This window comes from Nansenia antarctica (genome assembly GCF_963989245.1).
Source record: "Nansenia antarctica genome assembly, chromosome: 10".
In the NCBI taxonomy this organism is placed as follows: domain Eukaryota; kingdom Metazoa; phylum Chordata; class Actinopteri; order Argentiniformes; family Microstomatidae; genus Nansenia; species Nansenia antarctica.
Genome location: NC_137680.1, coordinates 22,572,276 through 22,593,222, shown reverse-complemented (window position 1 = coordinate 22,593,222; position 20,947 = coordinate 22,572,276). Strand labels below are relative to the sequence as shown.

General features: G+C 46.8%; 1 protein-coding gene across 1 annotated transcript in view; it reads left to right on the top strand.

The window, feature by feature from the left end:
- Positions 1 to 401: 401 nt before the first annotated feature.
- The window catches only part of LOC308166980 (synaptotagmin-11-like), a gene marked incomplete at both ends in the record, with an annotated part of 26,421 nt that continues 5,875 nt past the window's right edge, over positions 402 to 20,947 (top strand). The window contains 2 exons of the mRNA XM_080541313.1: positions 402 to 435; positions 16,660 to 17,597. Coding sequence (XP_080397439.1) covers positions 402 to 435; positions 16,660 to 17,597 — 972 coding nt within the window. The remainder of the gene's footprint in view (positions 436 to 16,659; positions 17,598 to 20,947) is intronic.

Below are 20,947 nucleotides of genomic sequence, written 5' to 3'. Positions count from 1 at the left end.
TCATAAAGGGGCCAAGTAATTTGATTGGACAAGAGGCATTCCATGAGTGCTGATCAGATTTCCAGAGCGAATGTATGAACGCAGCCCTAGCAAGCCCAGTAAACATGTGACGGCGCGCCGCCGCCAGAGGGCGTGTCTGGGTACCAGGTCTCCTCTGCCTCCACCGGAGCATCACTGAGCCGTGGCTCGACCTCGTACAGACACACACGAACACACCGGAGGACAAGCTTGGAGACAAATGAGCTATTTTAGACAAATAATTACCGTAATATTGATCATTTTATCGTAGCCCGCTCTCTATGGATATACAATAAGGACACAACGTCCTCATATTCCTTCATTTTTCTTTTCTTTTTTTTATCGGGGCGGCAAGGAACACAGCATCTGCGCTACTAATCAAAATGGCTGAGATGACTGAGTTACGACCTGCATATGGTAAGCAGCTGGAGTCTGTCTAGTTTATGTTGCTGTTTGTTATTTATTGAGAATAATCAATGTTATTTGTTTTATTTCTGGATAATGTTTGGAATGATCCCTTCTGTTAGTTTTAGCTGCCTATAGCCTAGTGGTATCGAGTCGGAACACACCTTAATATCATTACTAGGCTTCTAGAGGCTAAACCGCCCTTCATGCATTCGTCAAATGTGTTTTTTAGGTTTCAAAATGTATTTTTTAGGGTTTATATATATATATATTTAATTTAACCTTTATTTAACCAGGCAAACATGTATTCAGTTTCATTGTTTGTTTTAGCGTCTGACTTGAGTGCCATCTTAAGATAACCCACACAACTAGATTCAACATAGATGGTTTCATTGTCTATCATAAAATGCACTATTGTGTCAATGAATGATCTCCAGTAGCTTGACTAGGTGTGTTAGGATGGTAGGGTTGGGGTTGGGGTTGGACTGCGGCTGGCCTGCTCCCCATGGCCTCTGCTGGGAGATGGGTGGATGGGAATGACGTGATGTCTATTCCCGGATAAGCATCGACAGTCTTTGTTTTTGTAAAAGTAAACACCAGCCAAAAAGCTGGTCCAGCTTCCAAGCTGAGTAAAACCTCCAGAATTGAACTTTATCTCCCTCAACCTATGTGTTTTTCTTGTTTTTCTGTGTTCTAAAGGCAGAGACAACATGTGTGTTGGTTAGTTAGTGACCTGAAGAGATGCATGGTGTTCTCATGCTGCACGAATACAGTGATGGGTAATACCATACGTACAATATAACCACTAGTGGAATATGATGACACAAGTCCATAAGCACACAGATAGTTGACAAGACTTATTTTGGAAGCCAGAAAACCATCATACGGTATACCCTAATGATACAGTGTATACTGTCATGATACTGTATGTTGACAGGGCCAGCAGGATTTGTGAGGGACAAGAGGATGTGGTTGACTGGAATCATTGAAGGGATTGAGTAGGCCTAGGTGTAAGCAGAGTAGCCCTGCCTGCAACTTCTAAACCCAATAGTAGCCTTCGTACCACAAGAACGTCCTCTTTGTATAACAGCAACTTACTGGGTCAGTCATAAGGGCCCTAGGTTCAGACCCAGCTGGATGTTGGCTCTGTACCTCCAGAGTAGTTTTGATTCAGCTACATTTTGTTTTGAAGAAAACTACATACAATTAACATGAACACATTTGGCTTGGCTTTAAAATCCACCATTGGTCAAATAAAGTTGTTTAAATTGTATTGAAATCAATCCTTAACTCCTGTAACATATAGCCTATGGCTCGGACAAACTTAAAGTTTAAGTTCCTCATCATCTTCCTCAGCAATTACTCTACAACAACTAGCTACTTTGGCAAGCAATACATAGTTACTGTACTTCATTGTACATGAGAAGCAGATAAGATAGCTAAATGTTTGAACAGTAATTTATTTTTGATATATTAAGATTAATCCTAATGGTCCTCTTCACCTTCAATGACGTCTCTTTGGTCCTCATGTTGACAAACACCAATAGCACACTCTAAACACAACGTCTATAATCAATACTAGACATTCGATCTCTCTTATGCCTGCACAATGTGATGGAACACACCTAATTTACCAGAAATACCTGTCAAGTCAATTGTCCTATCACTTTTAGTGCCCTGAAATGGGTGAGTATAAAATCAAATTTGGGCTTTATAAAAAAGCATCATGCTGGCATATTCTGACCCCCCCCCCCCTCAAAATGCTCCCTGTTATAACTACAAGCATGTGCTTTCAGGGGTACCACCCAGTGACCTAAAGATGTCACCACAAAAAATATGAAGTGTCTCATACTTTGCAAACAATAGTTAGGGGGGGGGGGGGTCAGAATATGCCAGCATGAAAGGCAGGCTGCCATATTCTATGAATGATGAATGAATGAATGGTCTTTATTGTCATTAATATAGTACAGGTACCATACAACGACATTTGGGAGGGGGAGCTCCCCTGGTGCTAGGAAAAAAATACTAAAAACAAGAAGGGAAAAGAGCTGGTTTACATAAATAAAGGCTATATACACTATCCACTATACTATACTATACAAATAAAACACTGTGCTGTACTCAATGCTATGCTATAAATACTAAATATCCTAACATTTCCTATCTCTGAACCTTATGTGCACGAGGGTTGTCATATTGCACGTAGTATTATTGCACATTCATTTAAAGTGTCGCAGTTTGCAGGTTTGAAATGTTCACAGTTGTGTTTCAGTATTGCACTTGATTACAATCTAGTAGCTGCCATCAAATTGTCTAGATTGTCCAGGGCCTAGAACCTACTAGGTCTTTGCTGTGTTCGGGGCCTGAATGGCCCTAGGGTAGAAGCTGAGCTTCAGTCTATTTGTCCTTGCGGACATGGTCCTGAACCGCCTGCCCGAGGGCAGCCGAACAAAGTGTTCGTTCCCAGGGTGGGATGGGTCTCTGGAGATCTTGGAGGCCTTCCTGAGGCAGCGTGTGTTGTACAGCTCTTCCAGAGAGGGGAGCGGGGCGCCGATGATCTTCTGGGCCAATCTCACGACTCTCTGTAGCGCTTTCCTCTCTGCGGCTGTGCAGCTGGAGAACCACACGCAGATGCAGTAGGTGAGGATGCTCTCCACTGTGCAGCGGTAGAAGGTCACAAGCAGCTCCTGTTTGAGGTGGTATTTCCTGAGGACTCTCAGGAAGTAGAGCCGCTGTTGTGCCTTCTTGATGATGGCTGCTGTGTTGGTCTTCCAGGACAGGTCATCCTGTATGTGCACCCCCAGGAATCGGAGGGTTGAGACTCTCTCCACGCTCCCTCCATCGACGAGCAGGGACTGGACCTCAGATTTTTTTCTCCTGAAGTCCACGATGATTTCCTGGGTCTTTGACTGGTTCAGCAGTAGGTTGTTAACCTTGCACAGCTTGCCCAGCTGCTCCACCTCATCCCTGTACGCCGCCTCGTCCCCCCCCGAGATGCAGCCCACCACGGTGGTGTCGTCTGCAAACTTTATGATGGAGTTGCTGGGGTGGACGGGGGTGAAGTCGTAGGTGTAGGGGTTGTAGAGGATGGGGCTTAGTACGCAGCCCTGGGGGGACCCAGTGCTGAGTCTGAGGGCTGTGGAGGTGTGGGAGCCCACCTGCACCCTCTGGGGGCGGTCAGACAGGAAGTCCTTGATCCATGCACAGATGGAGTGTGATAGTCCCAGGTCTAGTAGTTTGGTCACTAGCCTGTCTGGAAGGATGGTGTTGAAGGCAGAGCTGAAGTCCACAAAGAGCAGTCTCGCGTAGCTGTTCCCCCTCTCCAGGTGGGATAGAGTGGAGTGGAGAGTCGTCGCGATGGCGTCCTCTGTGGACCTGTGGGCTCTGTAGGCGAACTGGTATGGATCCAGGTTGGGCGGGAGGCGTGTGACTATGTGGGCCCGGACCAGTTTCTCAAAGCACTTCATGATGATTGGTGTGAGTGCCACCGGGCGGTAGTCGTTTAGGCAGCTCACCGTGCTTTTCTTCGGGACTGGGATGATTGTTGAGGTTTTCAGGCAGGGTGGGATGGTGGCCTGGGACAGGGACTGGTTGAAGATGTTGGTGAAAACCCAGGCCAGCTGGTCGGCGCAGTCCCTCAGCACCCGTCCCAGGACGCCATCCGGCCCTGAGGCTTTTCTGGGGTCCACCGCCTTCAGCACGCGTCTCACTTCATGCTCTCTAAGGGTGAGGCTGCTGAGAGCTGGAGAGAGTGGTGTTTGTGTTGTGGTTACCTCCGTTCGCCCCTCGTCGAACTGGGCGTAGAAGGAGTTCAGCTCTTCCGCCAGCAGGGGGTCGTCCTCCGCGGCTGTGAGCCTGTTGGCTCTGAAGTTTGTCATGTGCTGAACCCCCTGCCACACCCGCCTGGAGTCGTTGCTCAGGAAGCATTCCTCAATCTTCTCTCTGTGGTCTTCCTTGGCCTCCCGGATGCCACGGTTTAGGTGTTGTACAGCAGTGTGTCCTTCGCTGAGAAGGCGTTGTCCCTCTCCTTGAGCAGTTTTCGGACCTTCTCAGTCATCCATGGCTTCGTGTTGGGGTAGACCCGGACACGTTTGTCCACGGTGGCTGAGTTGGTGCAGTTCACTATGTGGTTCAGAACCGACGACGTGAACTGTTCCAGGTCCTCATGCTCATATTCCTGCCATGAGGTGTCATTCAGGCAGATCTGCAGTGGGGTGGACCCTGCTGGCCAGGTTCTGACAGTCTTAGTGGTGATGGGAGCACTTTTCCTCATGGGAGTGTAGGCTGGGATCAGGAGGATGGACACGTGGTCAGACATGCCTAGATGAGCTAGCGGTCTAGCCTTGTAAGCAAGCTTGATGTTGGTGTATACCTTGTCCAGTGTGTTATCTCCTCTTGTTGCACATTTAACATTTAACATGCTGATAGAACTGACCCCCTCCCTCAAAATGCTCCCTGTTCCAACTACAAACATATTAGTCAGGTTTGTTATATAATTTCGTGGGAATTTTTTGGGGATTTGCTAATCTATACATTTTTGGAAAGGGCATTGTATGAGGAATCAGAAAATATATGTTTCCATTTGCACAGATGTCTGAAAGGCGGCCATCTTGGCATTTAAGAAATGGCCGCCATAATACACACGTTTTGTAATATCTTGGCTTCTAAATAAGCTAGAACATTTTAACTGCTAAACCTACATTTTCAGGGTCAAGGAATCCAATGGTTGTAGTTACAAAGCTATTTTTTGTATTCTTTTTTTTTTTATATCATCACATAAAAATGTGTAACTTATACTTTAAGAAATTGTCGTTTTTCTATTACTTCCATACGTGAGTCCACAGACCACAGTATGATCACGACAACCTCCTGCATTAGATAGTCTCGATGTTATGATTTAAACTTTTGTTGGCTTTTTGGGGGGGTTTGCTAATCTATACATTTTTGGATGTTATGGCAACAGCCAGCAACCAGTAAGGCAATACAGAGGCAGGTAAATCTTTAGCCTAATGGCATATTTAATGATCTTCTTTCGGCGTATGGGTAGTTGTTTTCCTCTCCACTCCACCATGCTCAGGGCCGAGGGGCTCCCCTTTTACCACCCCGAGACCTGGTTGAGGGGCTCACCCGGGCTATATTTCTGGACACCCCTCCAGAAGCCACGTCATCGTCTCGTCATCTAGTACCGACAGAACATGCATCCCGTTGGGTGGGTGGTACACCGGGCAATCCAGGATAACATGGTCTGCGGTTTGGTCCTCTGCGCCACACTCGCACGACGCATTTGGGGCCAAGCCCCATCTGTGCATTGATGAGCGGAAACGCCCGATGCCGGTCCGGAGACGATTGAGCCTCACCCAGGATAGCCTTGGCAAGTCCATCCCGAGGGGCTCAGGGCCGGCGACTGGGATATGGTCGCGGAGTTTGGAGGTGTTTGCCTCCCACTCCGCGCGCCACATATAATCCGCCCATCCTGCCGCACTGATGTTAAGATCTCTGCATTGCTGCCTGAGATCCTGTGCGGCAGGCACAAATGGGTGTCTCGACTTGAGACGCCGGGAGGGCTCCGCTGTTATAGTGAGCCTATCGTGGAGCAGATGGTTATTAAGCTCCACGGCCCGGCAGGCGAGACGTGCTGTGGCTCCCATGCGGCGGAGGCCTGCGGGCTGGATGCCTGCTAGGATGGGAAGGTTGTCCACGGGGGTAGGACGCAGGCATCCTGTCACAAACCGCAAGGCTTCGTTTATAGGCGAGTCGATGAGGCGGGTGTGGGCACTGCGACACCATACTGGGGCGCAGTATTCACTAGTTGAATAAAGGAGGGCTAGGGCTGCCGTGTGCAAGGTCTTTGCGCCGGCGCCCCAGCCTGAGCCAACCAGTCGCCTCATCAACGCCACACGAGCTGTTAACTTCTTGCGCAGTGACTCGAGGTGCCGGCGAAACGTGAGCGTCCTGTCCAATGTCACGCCGAGATAGATTGGCTCAGCGGAACATGGCAGGGGAGTTCCATCTAGGTATACTCTAAGCTCACATTTAGCCTCCCTGTTGTTAAGGTGGAAGGCAGCCGACACCGTCTTTGCCTCGCTAAGCTTCAATCTCCATTTCCGGAAGTATGCCACTAGTGTCTGCATGTCCTGGCTCAGAATCCCCTCCACAGACTGCCAATTTCCAGCAGAGTACACCACTGCGAGGTCGTCTGCGTAGGCGTACTTCCGCGAGAGTGTGTTGGGCAGGTCATAGGTGTAGATATTATAGAGGAGGGGGGCCAGGACCGATTCCTGAGGGACGCCGTTCTTAAGGCGTCGAAGCCTGCTTAGCTGTCCGCAACCGGTGGTAAGGGTAAAGCTGCGGTTACGGATGAGCTCCATGATCATTCTGACCATGTGCCTGTCCGGCAGCAGGCGGAGCAGCTTGCAGGTGAGGCCGCGATGCCATACGGTATCGTAGGCAGCCGTCAGGTCTATAAAGACGGCCCCATCTCGAGGATCTTGAAGGGGATGCATAACAGAGAGATGGGACGGTAACTCTTAGGGTCCCCTTCAGGCTTATTCGGTTTAGGGATCGCAACAACTAGGGCTCTTCGCCAGATTTTGGGGATCTTGAGTTGGCGCAAACAGGAAGTGAGGAACGCTCTCAGGCAGGACTTCAAGGCGGGTGCGGCATGGAGAATAAGCTCCGTATATCATATTTAATGATAAAAATAGGGAATGAAACAAAATAAATGAATGGGAGGAATGTGGGGAGTGTATGGTGTGCTGGTTGTTCTGTTTGTGGGATGTGTATTTACTCTATGTGTAATGACAGGCGGGTTGTGTCTCTTGACTATGTATAAGCGTTTATGCTATGTGTGATGTGATATGTGAATGGCGAGTCCAATGCGTGCCAATGTGAGCTGGGCTGTTAGATTAGTTCATCATCATCACTTTCGTGCGTCACAGCTTGGGAATCGTCATCGTTCTGGCACTGGCTGCTGCACATGTCGGTACAGGCTAAGTTCTTAGCTCTGCATGAACATCTGCCAGAAGAACAGTCAGTTTTGCATTTGCATTGTACCATCTCAATGATGGACTTTGGGGCTGGGAGGACGTCTGTGGTTGTTGGTTTAAGCATGCCATCCTCATGTTTGGAGTACCAATTTTGCAGGGGATCCAATTAGCCTATGGATCCTGCAGAGCAATGGCTGCCTGTGCCCATATACTTTTTTTTTTAAGAAGAAGAATACAAAAAATTGCTTTGTAACTCCAACCATTGGATTCATTGACCCTGAAAATGTAGGTTTAGCAGTTAAAATCAATGTTCTAGCTTATTTAGAAGCCAAGATATTACAAAATGTGTGTATTATGGCGGCCATTTTGTAAATGCCAAGATGGCCGCCTTTCAGACATCTGTGCAAATGGAAACATATATTTTCTGATTCCTCATACAATGCCCTTTCCAAAAATGTATAGATTAGCAAATCCCCAAAAAATTCCCACGAAAGTTTAAATTGAAACATAGTGAACCTGACTATATGCTTTCTAGCAGTGGTGTGGGTGACTGAAGTGGGTAGTCTATATTATAAAAGCAAACATTCTGAAATTGTTCGGTTTTTACATCAGTGGTGGATAAGAAGTGCAGTGAGCAAAACATGTAGGTTAACCACAATACATGTGAGGGGGGATAAATAATATAATACATAAACGTATTACTTGTAAACTATTATGTATTCTAAGTGCTCTCGTAGTGTATTATCGTATTTGCTGAGTGGTAGAAACTGTATAAACACTCATCTTGTCGAAAGAACAGCGCAGATCACCGGCCAATCAGATAGCGCCTTATAATCAGCTAATTACGTTACGTAAGTTACGAATCGGGAAATGTTTGTCTCAAAAATACATACGTAAATCCAAGCAGAGCAAAACACGGTTCACAAAACACGGTTCACGAATGTAGAGATATTTGCGGGTTGATAGCAAAACACGCTTGCGTGGATCTGTTCACGCACGCGTGAATTCTTTTTACGACACACGACTCGAGAGATGTGTGCGGATGGATAGCAAAACACGGTTGCGGGTAGCAAAACACGGTTGCGGGTAGCAAAACACGGTTGCGTATTATACTTTCGTACGTGTGTATTTATGATATAAATCTATCTCCATAGTAAAATGTTCTTGCTTTGCGTACGTACGCAAGCTGTTCACGCCAGTTCTACGCAAAGCTTTCTAAATGAGGCCCCTGGAGTATATAGCCTAGATCCAAAAGAAGACAAAATGCTTCACTGTCCTATTACGTACGCAGGGCAGTAGTTAACATGCAAATGTTCCACCATTATGCAGTTATCTGGGCAGCTTCATCTTAAAGTCTTATCTGGTCACCGGGCCTCATTTATAAAAAAGTACTTGAACGTCATCTTTGACTTTCACGTAAGCACAGTTTTCTAAACGGACGTAAGCATTATTTATAAAACGGGCTGAGATGGTTTAAAATTGCGTACGTGCTTCCTTCTATAAATACCAACGCAGGTAAAATGAACGCAGGTGAATGAGGTTTGTGTTAAGGCCCTGTGATAGCGGCTTAATTATAGCGGCTGAATTAAGCCAAGTGCTATAATATAGGGTAGTCTGGAAGCGGGAGAGGGCAGAGAAGGGTGGCTTCTCGGTAAGTTGCATTTGTAACGTTTGATCATGACAACTAACCAGGCAAATGCTTATACTCAGTAGGCTACTCAAGTTGTAAAAGAAAATCAGGGGAGGTGGTGGATTTTATCATATGAGGACAATTTTAGCATCCCCTCAGCGTCAGTGACTTCAGTGTCAGTAACTTGGTAAAAATGTCATTGCATGTGTGCGTGCCCCCTCGCACCTTGAAATAGCAGTAATACCACGTTCATTGATAAAATGACATAAAGTATGGAAAGAGGGGATGGCCGTTTTAGAAGGGGGACGATTTTGACTGTTTTTATTTCAGGGGGGATGCCATCCCCCCTCATCACCCCTCAACTCATGGCTGCGAACTCCCTTTGCGAACTCCCAAACACCGGAGAAAATCCAGTATAATTTAGCGCATGGCCGGGCAAGGTCCGTTGTGGAACGCACTAGGCATGTTGAAGGGGAGATAGACAGCTCCGGAGGGATATAAAGAAAGACTGAAATACAATCATAAACATCAGTTCCCTTTAAATCTTGAATTAAACTCATTTTCTCGGCTGATAACAACATCGTTAATTTTATTACAAGTCACGTTCACTTCGCATGAATTACAGTTTAGGCAGTGCGGCTCACATGCCTGTAATAACTCTGCATAACCAGTAGGTAATGTGCGTACGCAAGGTGAATACACGACGTAGAGCTACGATCGTTTCCACGGTCAAATTGACTCACGTTGAAATTGTATAAATCACTACGTTGACGTGGTTTTCTACGTACGACACGGGTAAGATCAAAATGATGATGAAATTGATCTAAGCACATTCTATAAATGAGGCCCACGGAGTTAGTTGACTTACAATCCAGCAGGCTTCACTAATCCTGATTGCATTTTGTTCCGACCGATCTTTCATCGAGGTCACTTGTCCCAACTCTGGGATTATGCAGCAACACGGCTGGTCCGTACAATCAGCGGTTCAGATCGACTGCATCTCAGAGTTAAGCTGCCGGTAAGACACAAGGCAGACAGACTGCTCTGTGTGTAGAGGCCATTGTTTCCCCTAGGTTTGCTGCCTTGGGGGGGTGGCATGGACCGTGGCATGGACCCCCCCCCCTTAGGGGGTAAGACCCTGCGACATACCAGCGTCATGTCCAGGGGGTGTACGACTTGTACATCAAGCCGCCTCACGCTACGGAAACAGGAGATAGGCTCCTGCCCTATGGGCCATTAGGCTCGAGAACCATCGGTTCTCAAGGCTACTTATGTGGTCTTGACTACCTGTCCACTTTCTCACCTGGTTCTTGCTGTCTCTCTCTCTGGTGTGCCGACACCATCCTGCTCTCTCTCCTTCTCTCCCGCTCTATCCTCCTCTCTCCCTCTTTTGCTGTCAACCAAAAGGCAAACTACTAAAAAATACTAAAAATAAAAATACTAAAATACTAAAAATAAAAATACTAGAGTATTTATAATCTAATAAGAGGTATAAATTGATCCATATCAATTTATAACATAATTATAATTGAATATTGGATTGCTGTGGGCAATGCAGTCAGATAATGTCATTTTGACTTTACTCTCTCACCTGAAAACTATTTAAAAAAAGACATTTCCAATGCTTCAATCCACTGTCCATGTACTGTAACTATGCCATTATGGTATTACCATAAAGCCCAATTCTAGCAGAATAAGAAAGATTGTAAGTCTACTCTAAGCAAAATAATAAAGTGCGTCCAGTTAGCTCTTTAGCTGGCAAGTGTGCAGCAGACTAGCTCATCTCATCACCTCTGAGCTAGCTAGCTAGCTTGCTAGTTCTTTAACACTATTATTCACATCATGGAATTATAGTCACACACTTTCTAGTCACAATACCGTAATAAAGACACATTTTAACCAACTTTCTCTGTCAGAACACTCAGCAATTATATTTGCTAACGTTTCAACTTGCTTACTTTCATCTGCAGACATCTCACCCGATAAAAACTCTCTCGCGTCGCGAGACATGGAAAAGCTGCCCCGCCATTGGTTGAGAGTGGCCGCTCTGGGCCAATAGCGTGCTCCAGCAATGAGGACGCATTTCTGTGATTAGGAAGACTGTGCCAGGCTACAATAGCAAGTCAAGTTGAGAAAAACGCAACGCGCTGCGTTTGAACAAGTTTGGTATCGGGTGTTATTTGTTAGTATGCACCGATACCGATACCAGCATTTTTGTGCCGTATCGGTGCACATGCCGATACTAGTATCGGTATCAGAACAACACTACACACAACACACTCACCATGATACAACACACTCACCATACAACACACTCACCATACAACACACACACACACACCATACAACACACACACACACACCATACAACACACACACCATACAACACACACACCATACAACACACACAACACACTCACCATACAACACACTCACCATACAACACACTCACCATACAACACACTCACCATACAACACACACACCATACAACACACACACCATACAACACACTCACCATACAACACACACACATACAACACACACACACCATACAACACACACACCATACAACACACACACCATACAACACACACACCATACAACACACACACCATACAACACACACAACACACTCACCATACAACACACTCACCATACAACACACTCACCATACAACACACTCACCATACAACACACACACACACACACACCATACAACACACTCACCATACAACACACTCACCATACAACACACACACCACACACACACACCATACAACACACACACCATACAACACACTCACCATACAACACACTCACCATACAACACACACACACACACACACCATACAACACACACACTCACCATACAACACACACACACACACACACACCATACAACACACACACTCACCATACAACACACACACACACACACCATACAACACGCACAACACACTCACCATACAACACACACAACACACTCACCATACAACACACACAACACACTCACCATACAACACACACAACACACTCACCATACAACACACACAACACACTCACCATACAACACACACAACACACTCACCATACAACACACACACCATACAACACACTCACCATACAACAGACACACCATACAACACACACAACACACTCACCATACAACACACTCACCATACAACACACACACACACACACACACACACACACACACACACACACCATACAACACACACACACACCATACAACACACACACACACACACACACACACACACACACACACACACACACACACACCATACAACACACAGAGACTCGGGTGAAATCCTGGATGACAGTGCATGTTTCCTCTGCTGCTCTTACCCCCATCAGGCTAACAAATAATGCCAGTCTGTTTCCCAGCAAGGGAGGCTAGTGGAGGTAGAAATCAGAGGACGGGCTCCTTGTAATGCATGGAACTGAGTCTGTAATGCATGGAATGAGTCTGTCAATGTTCCACAGTCAAACTCTTCTAAACCAGATAAGATGTATGAATTTCCTCCAAATGGTCTGGGTGTTTCTAAACACTGTTGCCTCAGTTGGATTGGGATGTGACTTGGGATTGTGTATAAAACAATTGATCCATATATATCACAAAATGTATGATTCATCTTCTCATTGGCTAGGACTGAAGCTGGCTGTGTAGTTCCCAGCAGTGGATCACCATTCCTCATGTAAGGGTTAGGAGTCGCCACGTAGGGGAGAGCACACAATTCTCACCCAATTCTCACACAATTCTCACACAATTCTCACCCAGTACGGAACCCCCACATAAAGACCTACACTGGCCCAGTAACACCCAGTACTGGTCCACCTCTCTCACCTAGAACTGGTCCACCTCTCACCCAGTACTGGTCCACCCCTCTCACCTAGAACTGGTCCATTTCTCTCACCTAGAACTGGTCCACCCCTCTCACCTAGAACTGGTCCACCCCTCTCACCTAGAAGTGGTCCACCTCTCACCTAGAACTGGTCCACCCCTCTCACCTAGAACTGGTCCACCTCTCACCCAGTACTGGTCCACCTCTCACCAAGAACTGGTCCACCCCTCTCACCTAGAACTGGTCCACCTCTCTCACCTAGAACTGGTCCACCCCTCTCACCTAGAACTGGTCCACCCCTCTCACCTAGAACTGGTCCACCCCTCTCACCTAGAACTGGTCCACCTCTCTCACCTAGAACTGGTCCACCTCTCACCCAGTACTGGTCCACCCCTCTCACCTAGAACTGGTCCACCTCTCACCTAGAACTGGTCCACCTCTCACCTAGAACTGGTCCACCCCTCTCACCTAGAACTGGTCCACCTCTCTCACCTAGAACTGGTCCACCCCTCTCACCTAGAACTGGTCCACCTCTCTCACCTAGAACTGGTCCACCCCTCTCACCTAGAACTGGTCCACCTCTCACGGTAGAACTGGTCCACCCCTCTCACCTAGAACTGGTCCAACTCTCATCTAGAACTGGTCCACCTCTCACCTAGTACTGGTCCACCTCTCTCACCTAGAACTGGTCCACCTCTCATCTAGAACTGGTCCACCCCTCTCACCTAGAACTGGTCCACCTCTCATCTAGAACTGGTCCACCCCTCTCACCTAGAACTGGTCCACCTCTCTCACCCAGTCTGGTCCACCTCTCTCACCTAGAACTGGTCCACCCCTCTCACCCAGTACTGGTCCACCTCTCACGGTAGAACTGGTCCACCACATACAAAGGGCCAGTAATGACAGGACCAGTGCCAGACCTCATCCCAGAGCCATGAGCACCATGCCAACTCTACCTCCGGGCCGGCCCCCCTCAGGGCTAGCCCCCTGTGTTGTGACCAGGTCCAGCTCAAATAATAGGCTACTTTGAGTTTCCGGCCCTCGGCTGTATGTGCCGCAACACCAGATCTGGCTCATGAGCTGCTGACTGGCTCACCCAGAGCCAACCACATATCAGTCACTGGCTCACCCAGAGCCAACCACATATGATCACTGCCAGGGGAAAACCTTCTTCACAAGAGAGGCTGGGAGCTACAGGGTACTAAGTACAGTGCTTGAAAAGAGAAAACAAGAACACCTTCAACTACCCTTTCAACACTTCTGGATTGTGAATTGGGTGGCCCACCAGGGTCAATACAACTGAAAACATTGTGTTGTGCTCTATTAAACAACCATGGGGACGATTATGTTACACGTTAGCCTTAAAACACCTAGCAGCATGAGGGTATCTGATCTGTGCGGCATGCATCTTTCTCTCTTCTTTCACCTCGCATTTTACTGGGGAAAAACACATTTCTGAGAGTCACGTTGAGCTGAACTGTCTTGTTCTGTGACTGAAGCTCATCACCATGTTGTACAGCCAAATCGCAAATCACGGTTGGCTGTTTGAAAGAAAACGATGTTAGCACGCTAACACGCTAACAACTGAAGCTCTCTCACGCCGGGGGCTGGGAGAGGCTCTGTCCCACCAGTGGTCCCCCCGGAGAGTGTGTTGCCGAGCAACGAGAGCAGCCGGCTTTTAGCACTGGCCAAAATCTGACATCATCCTACTGGTATTCTTACCCAGAATGCCAATGGCCAATAACAGGAAGGAAGGGCACAGTCCTTTGTTTGAAGACAGACAGTTGAAAGAGGCAGAGGAGAGAGAGATGGGAGAGGGAGGGAAGGAGAGGTTGTGTGTGTGTGCGAATGCATAATCTGTGTGTGTGTGTGTGTGTGTGTGTGTGTGTGTGTGTGGGTACACAGTGACATACTCAGCTGGCCAGCACAGCTCTGGCGGGTTGAGGGGGGGGGGTGAGGAGGGGGATCTAGCAAGGCAACAATGTGTGGTCTCTTTCCAGAGGCTTGGCCAAACAAAGAGGTCTCTCCTCATCCCTCCCTCCCTCCCTCCCTCCCTCCCTCCTCCCCTCCCTCCCTCCCTCCCTCCTCCCCTCCCTCCCTCCCTGGCATCTGTCCCCTGTGTCCCATTACAGCTGCGATCAGCACAGCTTCCCCTCGCACCACTCATCTCACACACACACACACGTACACACATATACACACACACACACACACACACACACTACACACACTGTGTGTAGGTGTGTGTGTGTCGGGGGGGGGGCGATAGGAGTGTGTGTGAGAGGACTGGATAGGAGTGGAAACAATTGTGGTAAATAAAAAATCGAACTCTTCTTCCTGCCCTCTAGTGGCCAGTGGAAGGCAGTGCAGCCCTCTCAGGTCTCCTCCATGGGTCCAGAGGCTCTGGGATGATTTAGGATTCAGAGACAGAGTCTCCCCAGTTTGCAGCTACTGCCCTGAACTCTCGTAGGAATGACATCTGTACTGCTGATGACTCTCTCTCTCACACACACACACACACACACACACACACCCTGCTATTGGGATTGCTGCAGCAATGACCTAATGTCCCAATAGTACTGACGCCACAGTGAGTCAACACAATGACTGGGAGAACACGGGAGAAGAATATCTAAGGTTTCCCTTTCCCTAAACAAGTAAAAATAAAAACAAGAAACAAATAACAAGTGTACAACAAATAATAACAAGACACAAAAAAAAGTACTTTTGGGTTAGCCAAAAGCCTGTCTGTACAGGACAGTCTTGAGCTGTTTTTTAAATGCTTCGACCGAGACCGCTGATCTAAGTTCCAAGGGCAGAGCATTCCAAAGTTTGGGAGCCACGGTTTGGAATGCTCGATCACCTTTGGTTTTTAATCTGACACGGGGGACAACCACAAACCCTGGTCAGAGGACCTGAGAGACCTACTGGGGCTGTAAGGACGCAGTAGGTCACAGATGTATGCAGGTGCCTGACCATGAAGGGCTCTTTAAGTGATGACCAGAACCTTAAATTGAATTCTTAATTTGATGGGGAGCCAGTGCAGGGAAGCTAAGATAGGAGTAATATGACACTTTGTGTTGACTCAGAGTGAGTCAGTCAGCCAGCGTGGCGGTGTGATCCAGGTGTGACCCCAGGTGTGACCCCAGGTGATCCAAGGGTCCATAACACAGCTATCTAATAACACAGCTATCTAATAACACAGCTAGATAATAACACAGCTAGTGTAGCACACACTTTAAAAAACAAAACTTTTCTTTTTCTTTTTTTTTTCTTTTTTGGAACTTCATGTCATCGACCATTATGTCCAATTTAGATGAGAGTAGGTAGGTTAAGTAGTGGAAGGTGTTAACGCTGAGGGGTTAAGGTCAGGGTTAGGGTTTGGGGCAAGGTTAGAAAACAGCAAAACCTGCTGCGTCACACTCTACCCTCTATCGCCCCTGACGACCACTCAATCTTTTTGTCACTCTTTACAGACAAACTGACCACTTTTGTATGACTCATGCTAGCCCGTCTTGTGTGTGTAACCGTTAAGCTGTAGGAACACCCTCAGGTTGTCCAGACAAATATTCCATACAACGGAATAAAAACATAACATGTTTAAAGTATTGCGTTCCCTACTTTCTAGTAGTACGGTAGAGAACTCAGTATCTAGATAGAGGCTTTTCCTATTGGCCTATGATTTTCACCGTATGATGAATATAGGCTGAACCTTTACCTTACCTCTCTTTCTGCACTCCCTCCTTTTCTCAGACATGTCGCCAGTGCTGGCCGGCTTCATCGGCGCAGGGGTCCTGGTGGTCGCCGTGGCGATCCTGCTCCTCCTGTGGTCTTTCTGCCGGCGCCGCTGCCTGCGGGCCACGGGCCGCTACAAGCTCCACGGCGACCGCTACTGCGACTCCACCGAGGACCCGCCCTACAAGTTCATTCACATGCTCAAAGGCATCAGCATCTATCCGGAGTCCCTCCACAGCGGCAAGAGAATCGTCCGCCTGGCGCGGCGGGCCGGCTGGCAGGGCGAGCGGGACCGCGAGGCGCAGGGCGGTGGTGGCGGCAGGCGAGGGTTGGTCCTGGTGGACGCGGAGAACAACGTCCTGGACGCGGCCGCCCCCGCCGCTCAGCTGCAGATGAGCCACCTGGTGCCCCCCGCCGGCGCCCCCCAGGCCAGGCCGGAGCGTGTGCTGCCCGTCAGGGCCGACTACTGCTGTCTGGAGAGCAGCTCGGCCAGCAGCAGCGAGACGGTGTCGCCCTTCACCCCTGCGTCCTCCTCCGACCCCTCCGAGCCGGACCACCACCGGAGCCTGGGCACCCTCAGCCTGGCGGTGGACTACAACTTCCCTAAGAAGGCCCTGGTGGTGACCATCCTGGGGGCGCAGGGGCTGCGGGCGGTGGACGAGCAGGCGGGCAGCTCCGACCCTTACGTGAAGATGACCATCCTGCCGGAGAAGAAGCACCGAGTGAAGACCCGGGTGCTGAGGAAGACGCTGGAGCCGGCGTTCGACGAGACGTTCACCTTCTACGGCGTGGCCTACAGCACGCTGCCCGAGCTCACGCTGCACTTCCTGGTGCTGAGCTTTGACCGGTTCGCTCGCGACGACGTCATCGGCGAGGTGGCGGTGCCGCTGGCGGGGCTGGACCCCAGCACGGGGAGGGTGCACATCACCCAGCAGATCAGCAAGAGGAACATGCAGGTACGGGGAAGAGGGGAAGGGGCTTTCAGAACTAAATTAGATAGCACACTAGCTAGCACACTAGCACCCGTAACCAACCAGGACTCTAGCCACCCCACCCCAGTACGTGTAGAGGCTGACCTTACTGTTGGGTTATGGTGGGTCATGATTCAGTTGGCTTTCTAACCTAAAGGGGTAAGCTGCCATTCCAACAACAACAAAGCAGTGTCCCTGACACGTCTCTGGTAAGCAGCTGAGGGGATGGGGCTAGAGAAATGAAACCACTGTCAATTTCATAGATGGAGCTATGGACAGACCGTCCATGAAATCTAAAGGATAGTTTTAACCATGTAGCTATACAGCGCTTGTTTACAATGACATTGTTTAGAGTTTGAAATAGACCCATGGGGATGAGATCAGAGGCTGACATTGAAGATGTTATTCTTTTAAATCAAATTTTATTGATTTATTTTTCCCAGAGAAAAGGATGGGAGTGGTGGAGGGCATCAGATGTAATCATGTATTTTCCATCAGTTTAAAAAAATAAATAAGGGTTTGTTGAGTCATTACATAAAACAATAAAACATTACGTCTGCATATCAACAAACACGGCAAAGTACTTCAACAATAAATGAGAATGACTTCAGAGTCAGTCCATCAGAGTCAGTCCAACCATCACCCCTTCCTCAGACCCAGCCCACTGAACAGAACCAGTAGAACCATCAGTATCACACTCTTACATATGAACAGAACCAGTAGAACCATCAGTATCACACTCTTACATATGAACAGAACCAGTAGAACCATCAGTATCACACTCTTACATATGAACAGAACCAGTAGAACCATCAGTATCACACTCTTACATATGAACAGAACCAGTAGAACCATCAGTATCACACTCTTACATATGAACAGAACCAGTAGAACCATCAGTATCACACTCTTACATATGAACAGAACCAGTAGAACCATCAGTATCACACTCTTACATATGAACAGAACCAGTAGAACCATCAGTATCACACTCTTACATATGAACAGAACCAGTAGAACCATCAGTATCACACTCTTACATATGAACAGAACCAGTAGAACCATCAGTATCACACTCTTACATATGAACAGAACCAGTAGAACCATCATTATCACACTCTTACATATGAACAGAACCAGTAGAACCATCAGTATCACACTCTTACATATGAACAGAACCAGTAGAACCATCAGTATCACACTCTTACATATGAACAGAACCAGTAGAACCATCAGTATCACACTCTTACATATGAACAGAACCAGTAGAACCATCATTATCACACTCTTACATATGAACAGAACCAGTAGAACCATCAGTATCACACTCTTACATATGAACAGAACCAGTAGAACCATCATTATCACACTCTTACATATGAACAGAACCAGTAGAACCATCATTATCACACTCTTACATATGAACAGAACCAGTAGAACCATCAGTATCACACTCTTACATATGAACAGAACCAGTAGAACCATCAGTATCACACTCTTACATATGAACAGAACCATAGAACCATCATTATCACACTCTTACATATGAACAGAACCATAGAACCATCAGTATCACACTCTTACATATGAACAGAACCAGTAGAACCATCATTATCACACTCTTACATATGAACAGAACCAGTAGAACCATCATTATCACACTCTTACATATGAACAGAACCATAGAACCATCAGTATCACACTCTTACATATGAACAGAACCAGTAGAACCATCAGTATCACACTCTTACATATGAACAGAACCAGTAGAACCATCAGTATCACACTCTTATATATGAACAGAACCAGTAGAACCATCAGTATCACACTCTTACATATGAACAGAACCAGTAGAACCATCAGTATCACACTCTTACATATGAACAGAACCAGTAGAACCATCAGTATCACACTCTTATATATGAACAGAACCAGTAGAACCATCAGTATCACACTCTTACATATGAACAGAACCATAGAACCATCAGTATCACACTCTTACATATGAACAGAACCAGTAGAACCATCAGTATCACACTCTTACATATGAACAGAACCATAGAACCATCAGTATCACACTCTTACATATGAACAGAACCAGTAGAACCATCAGTATCACACTCTTACATATGAACAGAACCATAGAACCATCAGTATCACACTCTTACATATGAACAGAACCAGTAGAACCATCATTATCACACTCTTACATATGAACAGAACCAGTAGAACCATCAGTATCACACTCTTACATATGAACAGAACCAGTAGAACCATCAGTATCACACTCTTACATATGAACAGAACCAGTAGAACCATCAGTATCACACTCTTACATATGAACAGAACCAGTAGAACCATCATTATCACACTCTTACATATGAACAGAACCAGTAGAACCATCAGTATCACACTCTTACATATGAACAGAACCAGTAGAACCATCATTATCACACTCTTACATATGAACAGAACCAGTAGAACCATCATTATCACACTCTTACATATGAACAGAACCAGTAGAACCATCAGTATCACACTCTTACATATGAACAGAACCAGTAGAACCATCAGTATCACACTCTTACATATGAACAGAACCATAGAACCATCATTATCACACTCTTACATATGAACAGAACCATAGAACCATCAGTATCACACTCTTACATATGAACAGAACCAGTAGAACCATCATTATCACACTCTTACATATGAACAGAACCAGTAGAACCATCATTATCACACTCTTACATATGAACAGAACCATAGAACCATCAGTATCACACTCTTACATATGAACAGAACCAGTAGAACCATCAGTATCACACTCTTACATATGAACAGAACCAGTAGAACCATCAGTATCACACTCTTATATATGAACAGAACCAGTAGAACCATCAGTATCACACTCTTACATATGAACAGAACCAGTAGAACCATCAGTATCACACTCTTACATATGAACAGAACCAGTAGAACCATCAGTATCACACTCTTACATATGAACAGAACCATAGAACCATCAGTATCACACTCTTACATATGAACAGAACCAGTAGAACCATCAGTATCACACTCTTACATATGAACAGAACCATAGAACCATCAGTATCACACTCTTACATATGAACAGAACCATAGAACCATCAGTATCACACTCTTACATATGAACAGAACCAGTAGAACCATCAGTATCACACTCTTACATATGAACAGAACCATAGAACCATCAGTATCACACTCTTACATATGAACAGAACCATAGAACCATCAGTATCACACTCTTATATATTCAGCTTTGGGTAGATGGAACATGTATCAAAGAATAC